Source organism: Erythrolamprus reginae, chromosome 3 (genome assembly GCF_031021105.1).
Source record: "Erythrolamprus reginae isolate rEryReg1 chromosome 3, rEryReg1.hap1, whole genome shotgun sequence".
NCBI classification, from domain to species: domain Eukaryota; kingdom Metazoa; phylum Chordata; class Lepidosauria; order Squamata; family Dipsadidae; genus Erythrolamprus; species Erythrolamprus reginae.
Genome location: NC_091952.1, coordinates 61,858,455 through 61,871,046, shown reverse-complemented (window position 1 = coordinate 61,871,046; position 12,592 = coordinate 61,858,455). Strand labels below are relative to the sequence as shown.

The window sequence follows — 12,592 nt, the reverse complement described above, 5'->3', positions numbered from 1 at the left end:
AGGTTTCAGGAATCTGGATGAGCTATTATATATTTATAATAAAAATACACATGCAATTTTCTACATACATTAAAATCATATTTTTTTCCAGTTAAGTATTTTGAGTATACATGACTGCTGCCTCGTTTTGAAGCTGAGATTAGTAAAATAAGATATTTGCCACATGTATAAGAAGCTTGAAACAATCCAGCTTTTCAGAAGCAAATACAGTGGTACCTCAAGATACGAACCCCTCGTCTTACGAACAACTCGTGATACGAACCCGGGGTTCAGAAAAAATTTGCCTCTTCTTACGAACTTTTTTCGAGTTACGAACCGGCGTTCGGAGACTGCTGGGAAGCCGCGCGGCTGTTTTAAAAGGTGACAGCCGGGCGGCGGGGCTTCCCAGAAGCCTCCAGAACGCCGGTTCGTAACTCGAACAACGTTCGTAAGAAGAGGCAATTTTTTTCTGAACCCCGGGTTCGGGGTTTGGGGGGTGCTGGGAAGCCCCCCAGGCCGGCTGCGACCTTTTAAAACAGCCGTGCGGCTTCCCAGCTGTCTCCCGAAGCCGAACGCGGAAGTTCGGCTTTGGCGTTCGGCTTCGGGAGACAGCTGGGAAGCTGCGCGGCTGTTTTAAAAGGTCGCAGCTGGCCTGGGGGGCTTCCCAGCACCCCCCCTTGGTGCTGGGAAGCCCCCCAGGCCGGCTGTCACCTTTTAAAACAGCCGTGTGGCTTCCCAGCAGTCGCCGGGGGGGGTTTGGGTTGCACGGATTAATGGGGGGGGTTGGGTTGCACGGATTAATTGACTTTACATTGTTTCCTATGGGAAACAATGTTTCGTCTTACGAACCTTTCGTCTTACGAACCTCCTCCTTGCACAAATTAAGTTCGTATCATGAGGTATTACTGTATATATTCAGGGCCCCAAATTCTTAGCAAATAGATTGCTACACAGGAATTTGACAAACCCATTATTTGTTTCCTTGTTGTGTAAATATGTTAGTGTATACAGTGTATAAGGATGATTCCATCTATGGTTAATATCACCATTATTATACATTTTATCTGTGGTTCCATCCTATCATAGGCTAATTCTGGATACTTCACAATATAGAAACAACAGAAATACAACAAAATAAATAGAAATACAATAAAGGAAATAAAAAGAATGACAAATCCAGACAAATGTATCGGAACATATGTAACATGTAAAATGTAGCCGCCCCGAGTCTTCGGAGAAGGGCGGCATACAAATCTAATAAACAAACAAACAAACAAATAACAAAGGAGGCTTTACCTACCCTACCTCAAAGCCATGCAAATAGACTGGTCTTTAAAGCCTTCTGGAATGCTCTCAGGGGAAAACTCATTTCAGAGACATCATGTCAGAGAAGGTGAACTTCCTGGGTCATGAAATTATTCACTATTCAAAACAGGGGACCCAGAGCAGATAGACTCTGTCATATTTTATTGCCTGGCAGAAACCATAGGACATAGGTAGGTCACTGAGATAATCAGACCCCATACCATGTAGGTGATAACAAATGAATTGACACTGGAACAGTGGAAAAATTTTGGCAGCCAGTGCAGCTTAAAACAGGGCTATCAAATGGGGGTGCTGGGGCAGGTCTCTCACTGTTTTTTTCTGGACTGAGTTCTCTGTGATTTGCAAAGACAGTCCCATTCAGAGCACATTGCAATAGTTGAGCAGTGAAGCAACAAGAGAAGTGCATTGAAAGAAACCATTAACTTCGTTTGCACTGAATGAGAATCTCAAATTGAAATAATCATGAAGGCCACATTTGAAGACCTAAAAGTATTCGTTTATGACAGCTTATACATTAGGCTTAATGTATAAAGCCTTTTAATACAGTAATGTAAAAGCTTCTAAATTTTTATAGATGATGCATGATCTATACTTCTCTGTTTCTAGTTTTTCAGTGCCAGTTACAGTATATTGTTCACTAATTACAGGTTGTTCAATGACTCAGACTTTATATATTTCTGAATAAGAACACTAAGGTCAATTGAAGCCTACATGAATGGGATGTTGGCAGAATCTACTTGCCATCTTGCTGTTTAAGAAGTGAAGTGGTAGTGTTCTACAATGTGCATATTTACCACTATAATAGCTGAACAGTGTTGGTGGGTGGTTCCTACTGATATCACACATGGACCTATAGTAAAGACAGCAAAGTCATTTCCTTACCCTACTCTCATCAAAGCTAGTCTGGGGATATCACTCTGGAATGAGCTTGTAGCTCCTGATATTGCCTGCCCATCTTTGCAGGACTTCTCTGTTTACCTGAGACATTATACCACAGCAGTTCCTTGTAGCAGATTTGGAATGAGAAACACAACATGTCTGAGGGTGGTTATCCTCTTAGGCCCACACTGAGTCGCCATCAGAGCTAGAATTAGAGATTGTTCTAACTACCACTGTTGGACGTTAGAGAGAATAACACAGCTTCATACCTAACTGTGAGCATACAAATGATCATCTTATCCATGATAGGTCAATGGACTGAAAAAATAATCTGCAGTTATTTTAAAAATATTGTTAAATTAATAATATCCACAATTTTGGAACAGAGAATTTTAGTATCCTATGGTATTAAAATCTTTGAGTTTGGGCTTGTTTCTTACTATTTAAATACATATTAATCAGCAACATAATATCTTCAGTTCTACTGGAAGCCCTATAAATATTTACAAATATTTGTTATTGACCTTCATAATTGGAGATACATTTAGATACATTTTTTGGGGGGATGCAGGGGGGTTGCCAACATACACTAACATAGCTCTTTTCCTGTCCAATGGAATATCATTGCATGGTTGTATCCCTTGGTAGTTCCTTATAGGTTAGATATTAGGACTATGGTGGGCCAAGTACTTAGAAGGAAGCTATTAGTTATTTTTAGATTACATCCTCAAAATCTGGAAATCAATTTTTTAAAGACAGAATGTATAAAGCCTAAATCATTTAGGGCAGGGAGTAATTATACATTCTTGAAAAAAATATACATGTACCAAATTCTAAAAGTTGACTGAATGAAATTTACCAATCTCACTTTTGTAGTAATTTGAATTAAAAAAAACAATAGTACTAATTTTGTATTAAAAAAGTAGAAATATTATACTATATTAATTTTTCTTAGTTTCCAATAGTCTTTTTAATACATAGTTTTTAAAAAATAATTTGTAATTGACTTAATTATTTTTTAATTGCTCTAATTTGTATTTTGCAAAAATATAATAATAGTAATAAATAGATTTTCTGGGGATTTGTATTATGGAAGAATCTGAACTATATTAGTACCATAGCTCATCTGTGCATTTATTCTTCATTTTAATACATTTCCATATTAAGGATTCCCTGAAGATAGAAAATGTAATACACTATATTTAAGAAATTTCAAGCTGGCAATAGCAGATGACAAGCAGTTAGAAATTAGCTGTTCAGAAATTGCTGAAAATAAGATGTGCTTGTTCCCCACAACTATGTTTTGGGAACAACATACTTTTATCTATCTATGATGGTGAAAAGTACATCTAAAAACATACCAAAAAACATAGAGAGGATCAAAACAATTGCTTTGGACCAGTGTCATGGGGGAGGGGAAACTAGACCTATTAAAACATTATTTTATATCCGTGTGTGTAAGGAGGGAGGGAGAGAGCTAATAAGTAGATAATGTATTAAATGAGATAATTTTCTGATGATCCCCTAAATTCAGCTTGGAAAATGCTAGAAATGATGCTTTGGTATGCTTTTATTAGGGAAGATACATGGCAAAGGTATGGTTAGAGCACCTAGCTAGAAACTAGGGGACTGAGTTGTAGTCCCATCTTAGGCAAGCTGTGTGATCTTAGGCCAGTCACTACTTCTCAGCCCTCAGAAGGGATGGCAAAGCACTTCAGTAAAACGTTGTAAATAAAATTGCAGGGACTTTTCCAAGCACTCATCCTAAATCAACCCTGATTCAAAAGTGTGTGCGCGCAAACACACACACACCTTTTTATAAAAAGAATAAGGATAAAGTTATGTAGGCCATTCAATTGTCCTTGAGATATCTGATATCCTAGGTTAGTGATGGAGAACCTTTTCAGTGTCGAGTGCCAAAAAAGTCATACAGAAATGTCGCACATGCACACATGGGCTTGTCGGGGTCGTTCTCTGGAAAAGCCAAAATTCTGGGTTCTAATGTGCATATGTGCCCATTGATCAGCTGTCCGGCATGCATGCACAGGTTGATTTTCAGCACTGCTGTGCACAAGAAGGGATTGCACTGCGGAAAAGCTGAACTTTCTGTTTTAGTGTGCATGCGTGCCTGATGATCAGCTGGTTGGCATGCATGAGCAGGCCGGGTTTTGACACTGCGGCACTTGCAAAGGGATTAAGCTCTGGAAAAGCCAAGCTTCCAGGTTCTGACATGTATGTGCACCCTAAAATCAGCTGGCCAGCACATATGACAGGCGGGTGTTTGGCAATGCCATATGCGCAAAGAAGAGCTTATCATTACATGCATGCCAGAAACATAAAAATTATTTCAATTAATATGTATTTGTAACTTATATAATATATTAGTATGCATCTAAATGTATTGGATTAAATTGAGCGTAAAGAAAGTTTGTTTTGAAATAAAACATTTCAAGAGGCAAATGGCATGCTTAAGCAATAACACTTTCTATAGTTCTTGCCACCATTTCTTTTTCAGTTGGAGAGTGTGTGTCCTATCTGTATCCCCCTAAATCTTAGATTAGGGATTGAACATGAAAATGAGAGTGATATTCAGTAGTGGTTGGTTGGATCACCTAGAGATGGCTTGTGACCATGACAGAGCTCATACTAAATTTTTTCTAAAGAATTAATGTATACTCGAATATAAGTCAACCGGATGATAAGCACCTACTTTTTCCACAAAAACTGGGTAAACTTATTGACTCGAATATAAGCCCAGGGTGGAAAATACAGTGGCTACTGATAAGTTATAAAAATGGAATATTCCTCTATTGTAGATTCTTAAAATTGTTTTTGTAGGAGAATAAAAAAAACATATGAAGAACGGTTGCAGGAACTGGGTATATCTAGTTTCATGAAAAAAAGGACCAGGGGAGACATAATAGCATTCTTCCAATATCTCAGGGTTTGCCACAAAGAAGAGAGAGTCAACCTTTTCTCCAAAGCACCTGAGGGTGGAACAAGAAGCAATGGGTGGAAACTAAATAAGGAGAGAAGCAACTTAGAACTGAAGAGAAAATTCCTGACAATGAATATGTGGAACAGCCTGCCACCAGAAGTTGTGAATGCTCCAACACTGGAAGTTTTTAAGAAGATGTTGGATACCCATTTGTCTGAAGTAGTGTAGGGTTTCCTGCCTAGGCAAGGGGTTGGACTAGAAGACCTCCAAGGTCCATTCCAACTCTGTTGTTATTATTATTACATAACTTTTCCTTCCAAAATGTTTTTTTAATTTCTTGCACCTTTCTTCCTCCCCTTCCAAAATCTTTCTTTTTTTAAATTCCAAAAACCTCTTAAAATATCTTTAGGAATGTTATCTTAATCTTAACACCTGTTATCTTAATCTTCATTACAATATCATTATAATTTTCTTAATAATTGGAATTTCATATATTCTTTCAAAACAATTGCTTTAATAATAATAATAATAATAATAATAATAATAATAATAATAATAATAAAATAATAAAAATAATAATAATAATAATAATAATAATAATAATAATAATTTATTAGATTTGTATGCCGCCCCTCTCCGAGGACTCAAATCAAACTTCCATATGATAAATATTCAGATTTTCCATTTAAACATATTTCATAAGTTAAAATCATTACTATCTCAATAGATCAGTAAATAACAATTGGGGGTTACACAATCATTAATTGTAAAATCTTTCTTCTACATGATATTTATCTTGCATAAGGAGAAACCATACTCTTTAAAAAAGGTAAATCTATTCATATTAATTATGTAGAACAAATGACTAATGACAAAATCCATACTATTATATTATCCTAACCTTTGTATTGTTTTAAACAAGTCAGCATTAACAATCCTCTTGAGTATGATAAGTATAGTTGGAAGAAAAAGTTTAATTACACAGAGTTATCCCCACTTGAAGCAACATTTTCTTACAAAATAACCTGTTACTAGAAATTAATCAAATTTAAATGGGTAACTTACATTTTACTTGTACATTTTATTTACTTGTAAAATATTGTTGCTGGCTTGATCAGAAGAGAAAGCCATGGTTCCTTCCTTCTGAAAGTCTCTTCAACTCTCCTGCCCCTTCCCCCAGTGCTTCCTGTAGAGGAGGAGCTGTGATTGGTTCAGCCTATTGCCTATCAGGCAGCTGAGTGGTGTTGCCGGCTGGACTATAGCAAGAGCAGAAAGAAAAAAAACCTTGTGTTGCCAGAGCCTCCCTGCCTTTCACATTGGAACCATGGAGCTTTGGAAAATGCTGCACCGCAGTTTTCAGGTCAGTGAAAGTCAGTGTCTCTAGTATAAGTCGAGGTTGGATTTTTTCAGCAAATTTTTGTGCTGAAAATCTTGACTTATACTCGGGTATACAGTGGAACCTCGAGATACGAGTTTAATTCGTTCCGGACCTGGGCTCTTAAGTCGAGCAGCTCTTATCTCGAACGACTTTTCCCCATAGGAATTAATGTAAATAATTTTAATTGGTTCCAGCCCTCAAAAAACTCACAAAGTTAGTCTAAATTATGCAGAAAGACATGTTTTTAATGAAGAAATGTACATGTACATATAAATGAATAATGAAGTTTCTTTCACTTAACTTGTAAACTTTCTTAAACTTTTAAATTTACATATGTTCAACTTCTCTGCCACCCAATCCTGTAGGACAGAGGTCCCCAACCCTTTTTGCACCAGGGACTGGCTTTAAGCGATCAAGAGAGGAATGGGTGAATGAATGGACGGAGGGTGGGAAGGAAGGAAGGAAAGAGGGAAGGGACAGGAACAGAGGAAGGAAGCAAGGAAACTTATGAAAGGGGAGAGTAAGAGAGGAATGAGTGAAGGGAGGGAGGGAGGGAAGAAGGTGGGAAGGAGAAAGAAAAGAAGAAATAGAGGAAGGGAAGGTAAAAGAGAGAAAGAAAAAGAGCAAGAAAGAAAGCAAGAAAGAAAGAAAGAAAGGGGGAAGGGACAGGAACAGAGGAAGGAAGCAAGGAAACTTATGAAAGGGGAGAGTAAGAGAGGAATGAGTGAAGGGAGGGAGGGAGGGAAGAAGGTGGGAAGGAGAAAGAAAAGAAGAAATAGAGGAAGGGAAGGTAAAAGAGAGAAAGAAAAAGAGCAAGAAAGAAAGCTGCAAGCACCCCCCCCCGAGCCCCCCAGGCCGGCTGCAACCTTTTAAAACACGCGCGCCGCTTCGCAGCTGTCTCCTGAAGCCGAACGCGGAAGTTAGCGTTTGGCTTCAGGAGACAGCTCCTTGGCGCTTGTATCTCGAATTTGGGCTTGTAAGTAGAACAAAAATATCTCTCCCCTCCCAGCTCTTATCTCGAGTTGCTCTTAAGTAGAGCAGCTCTTATGTCGGGGTTCCACTGTATACAGTAATTGTATTAAATCAATACAATTAAATATTTGTGTGGTTAGCATTATAGACACTGTATAAGAAAACTCATTATGGAAAAGATGCTGGCACCACAGTCAGATGCTAACCCATGACATTCTATAGCAGTGTTTCTCAAACTTGGGCAACGCTGGCTGGGGAATTCTGGGAGTTGAAGTCCACCCATCTTCAAACGCCCAAGGTTGAGAAACACTGTTCTATAGCAGAGGTCCCCAACCTTTTTTGCACCAGGAACCGGCTTTAAGCTAGACCAGTTTTCCATGGCCCGGTGGGGGTGGGGGGCTTTGGTCATATGGGGGTGGGGTTATGGAGGGGTGGAGCTTAGTGCATACTTATCATATAATTATGACATTTATAATGAGAATGTGATTCAACTTACCATAGGTTAAGAATGAGTGGGAGCACCAGGCTTGTTTCCCTGGATCAGTGGGAGCACTGGGCTTGTTTTCCTGCAACAAGACGGTCCCATCTAGGGGTGATGGGAGACAGTGAAACCCGAAGTGTGTTCCTTATGTCCAGTCTACTCCGTAATCTCGTTTTTGCTGTTGTCATGGCAGAAAACCCAGTTTCACAAAGATAGGATGTTGGAAAAGGAAGCAGAGTTTTCAGTGCTTTGGTGGCGATCCCAGGATATTCAGCCTGGACTTTAATCCAGAATGTTGGGAGATTTGAAGTCTCAAACATACTTTTAAGGCTACCATCATTTGCAATCTCAAGCAGTTGGTTTTCTTCAAGCACGGACAAGGTCGATTCACCTGGCTTGTTCACAAATGGGTTGCGAATCCATTCCTTCCTAGTTCGTGGGTCTTTTGTGGTCGGAAAATAGCGCTCAAACTCTTCTGAAAGCTGAGATAGGTGATCATGTACCAGCTGGGAGAATGAAGGCTCAGGCTCGGTCTCTTCCAAAATTCCTGCTAATGTTGAAACATGTCAAATATCCCTGTTCTCACTCGCAGTCCCCACACTTCCAGTTTGGCTTTAAATGCAGCAACTTTATCTGCCAACTTGAAGGCAGTTGTCATTCTCCCCTGAAGTGACAGATTAAGTTCGTTCAAAAAGTTGAATATGTCACATAAGTAAGCAAGTTTTGTGACCCATTCCTTACTACTGAAATGTGCTGCAAGTGGCGATTCTTTTTCTAAAAGAAATCTATAAAGCGGGTCTCATAACTCAAAAACTCTGGCCAGTGCTCTACCTTTAGAAAGCCATCTGACTTCCGTGTGTAGGAGAAGATGTTTGTGCTCCGCGTCCATCTCCTCACAGAGCTGCTCGAACAGACGTGAGTTAAGGGCATGTGCTTTTATGTGATTAATAACTTTAATCACATCTTGCAAAACGCTGTTAAGTTCAGGTGACATTTTTCGGCTTGCCAGCATTTCTCTATGGATGACACAGTGCGTAGAGTCGCATTCAGACGCAACCTCTTTGACCCGGGTAGTTAAACCAGAAAGCCGTCCAGTCATGGCAGCTGCTCCGTCTGTGCATATACCGACACAAAATGACCAGTTTAGGTTTCCTGATATGTAATCATCCAAAGACTTGAATAGTTCTGCACCTGTGGTGTTGGCTGGCAACAATAATACACATAACATATCCTCATGCACATCCTCTTGAAAAATATATCGCACATAAACAAGCATCATTGCCTTGTTGTCAACGTCAGTAGACTCGTCAACCTGGATTGCGTACCATGGTGACGCATTAATCCTCTCCAACAATTGTACCTCGATGTCTTCTGCTATTTCATTAATTCGTCTACTGACAGTGCTCGCTGAAAGAGGAACCTGTGCCACTTTTTTAACCGCAGCCTCTCCTAAAAGTTCCTGGCAAATGTCCTTAGTGGCAGGCAGGATCAACTCTTCACCAATAGTGAAGGGCTTCTTAGCCTTGGCAATGCGGTTAGCCACTAAGAATGATGCTCTCAGAGCAGACACATTTGTTGATGTGGTGGCCTTCAATAATTGCTTCTGTCCTTCGTGTTCGCGTTTTTTTCTTTCAAAAAACTCCAAAGGCTTGTCTTTTGATGCAGGGTGCTTGGTCTGTAAGTGGCGAACCAGTTTTGAAGGCTTCATGGCCTCGTTGGATAGCCGGTCGCCACATATCAGACAGAGTGGGCTTGGGGCATGTGAATCGCCAGTTGCGATGAACCCATAATTTAAGTAGGACTCATTGTATTTTCTTTTAAATGCAGCTTTCTTTTTTTTAGCAGTCATGGAGTCTTCATCTATCTCATTGGGTCTTTCTTCCTTTTCAAAGAAGCTCTTCAGTGATGTTTGTTTTTTACTCATTTTACAAGGGTTAGAGGTGAAGGCGTAGTGGGCCCCTAACACAGAAAGATGGCTATTGCTACTGGAGACGGGCACTGATGATGATGACCACTACTGCTGCTACTGGACACAGCCACTGCTGCTATGAATTTTCACTGTTATTTGCTTTTTTCACTTTAACCAGAAAATCTGCTGCTGGGCCACACGACACCAGAACACAGCTACAGGAGTCATAAGGGTGGGACACCTGACGTCATATCTAGCTTTCCATTAGCATCCAGAGCCCCTCCCCCTCCAACTCGCAGCTAGCAGGAGGGGAAGGAGCGCTGGACACACATGACCTGCTTGTCCCTGCTCCTGCCTGAGCACATTCTGCGAGTAGCAGCACTGTACATTGAGTTTCAGTGTACAGCACTGCTACTAGCACTGCTATATGCACCAGACAGCGCTGTATGGGGAGGATGCTGGTGGGACCTCTGTGTACAGCGCTGCTAAGTAGCAGCATTGTACATTGAGCGTCAGTGTATACAGCGCTGCTGCTTAGCAGCGCTATACACTGAACACCAGTACCGGGAGCCGCGTCACTGAAGCCAGTCTGCTGCCCCAGCACACCCCACATAACATGTTCTGCCAGGGACGTGTCAGTAAGGAGAGCCTGCCGCCCTACCCCATCAGGAACACACCATGCTGTGCAGGAGGACCGCGTCACTAAGACCCGCCCCGTGACATACAACAGGTACCATACTGTGCTGTGGAGGGCTGCGTCACTAAGACCCGCCCGACGCCCCACCCCGTCCTGCATAATGTTCTCTGCCGGGAGCTGCGAGCTGTCACGGCTATGGCAGAAAACATTATAAATCCACACAGAGCGAGCTCTGACCAGGCGCAGGGCCATGGAGCTAGCTGTCAGCGGCGCCACGAACCGGCTGAAAAACCCCAACGGCCCGGTCCTGGTCCGCGGACCGGCGGTTGGGGACCTCTGTTCTATAGCATAGCAATTGACATATGTCCCTGAGTCAAGCACTGCTTAATAGTTTGGTTCGGGGGTGGGTTCTACTTACCTTCGCCAGTGGTTTGCATCGCAACATTTCACATGCATGCACGTGTACTGCCCCTTGTGTATTTCTGCTTCCGTGCATGCTCAGTAGCTATAATCAGCCCGAAACACAGCTGAGGAGCTGGTCAGTTGTGCTTCACGCAAAGGAATAAAGGTAAGTATAAACAGGGATGGGGAGAAAGGCCTTTTTTCAAGCAGCAGCAGAGGAAAAAACTTCCAAACAGTAAAAAATATTCTGAAAAGAATTTTTAAAAAGATGATGGCGCCCACAGTTCGGCACCAACCGAACCAAGTCAGTTATGCCATCTTGATGTCACCAGCAGGTCACTACCAGGCAATCCAGTCCGAACTGGGAGGAACCCACCCCTGGTTTTGTTGATAGATAATTTATTCCAGAGTTATAATTTGCTGCTGGCAAACAGACCTGTGTATATGGCCAGACAGGCTTTTAATGAGCACTCTGATGTGCTGATTCAGTGCAGATACTTCCCATAAAAAACAAGACTACTATTTATTGGGCTTAATTATTTACTTGATAGTTTATTCCTAAAAGAAACCCCATAGGTCAATAAATATTATGAGATACGGCATGCAGCAAAAAGAAAACAACCTAGTGTGTAACTTTTTTTTACTGGTCTATAATACTGTGTTAAGCAGAAGAAAGGCGATGAATTCTGAATACATTGGCATTAATTTCAGAATGAGATTGTTTTGGAACTGTATAAGCATATATGCTCTCCAGAATGATTTGGTTGATGAAAATTCTTTTTTTTTTAAATATACTTTATTGGTTTATACAAAAAGGAGTAAAACAGGGGGAAAAGGGGATGGGAGTACAGAAAAAAAAGTGGGAGGGGAGTGGGGTAAGCAGTATTGTTATATCACAGCTTATATATATTGTTGTGTACACATTCCAAGTATTTGTCCATATGTAAATATTTTGCATTTAGAATTCTTATTTGAATAATCTTATAGCTATAATATTTGATAATCCAACAGTAATGTAAAAAGCGAAGGGGTAGATAGGGAGAAAAGGGAAAAAGAAAGAGAGAAGAAAGAAAGAAAAGAGAGATAGAGAGAGGAGAAGTAGTACCTGCAAGCAAGCAGACGTTTGGATTGTGACGATTTAGGTGAATTATATTTGTTGTTTTTGTTAGTGAAATTTAATCGTAGGTTGTAATATTAGTAGATTTCTAATAGTTATCAAGTGGATTGAATTCAGACAGGGATTGTATTGATTTTGGTCCAATTTTTAATTATACATATCTTTATTTTGGTTTATATTAAGCGATTTTGGTTATTTTTCGGTTTGTCATCTTTAGAGTTGGATAGCCATCTGTACCATTTCTCCCAGGCCTTGTAGAACTCTGAATCATTTTTGTTTTGAATTTCCATTGTTAATTTTGTTAGTTCGGCACATTCCATAATTTTACTAATGATGGTTAGGTTTGTCGGAATGTCGAAATGTCTTCTTTTTTCCAGTGTTGTGCATATGTTAGTCTGGCAGCCGTTAGTATTTGGATAGTGAGGTATCTGTCTTCTTTACTTAATTTCTGTCTAAAAATGCCCAGAAGAAATAACTCTGGTTTGGTTACAATCTTTGTCAATATGACTTGGTCCATTATTCTTTTAATTTGTGTCCAGAATTTTTGGGCGTATGTACAGGTCCACCACATATG

At 40.3% G+C, this 12,592-nt stretch overlaps 1 protein-coding gene across 1 annotated transcript; it reads right to left on the bottom strand.

The window, feature by feature from the left end:
* Positions 1 to 8,012: 8,012 nt before the first annotated feature.
* On the bottom strand, positions 8,013 to 9,877 carry LOC139165328 (SCAN domain-containing protein 3-like). Its single transcript, XM_070748526.1, has 2 exons — positions 8,785 to 9,877; positions 8,013 to 8,500 (listed from the first exon to the last, which is right to left on the bottom strand). The coding sequence occupies exons 1-2, from the start codon at positions 9,875 to 9,877 to the stop codon at positions 8,013 to 8,015; spliced, it is 1,581 nt and encodes a 526-aa protein (XP_070604627.1).
* Between the last annotated feature and the right edge of the window lie 2,715 nt (positions 9,878 to 12,592).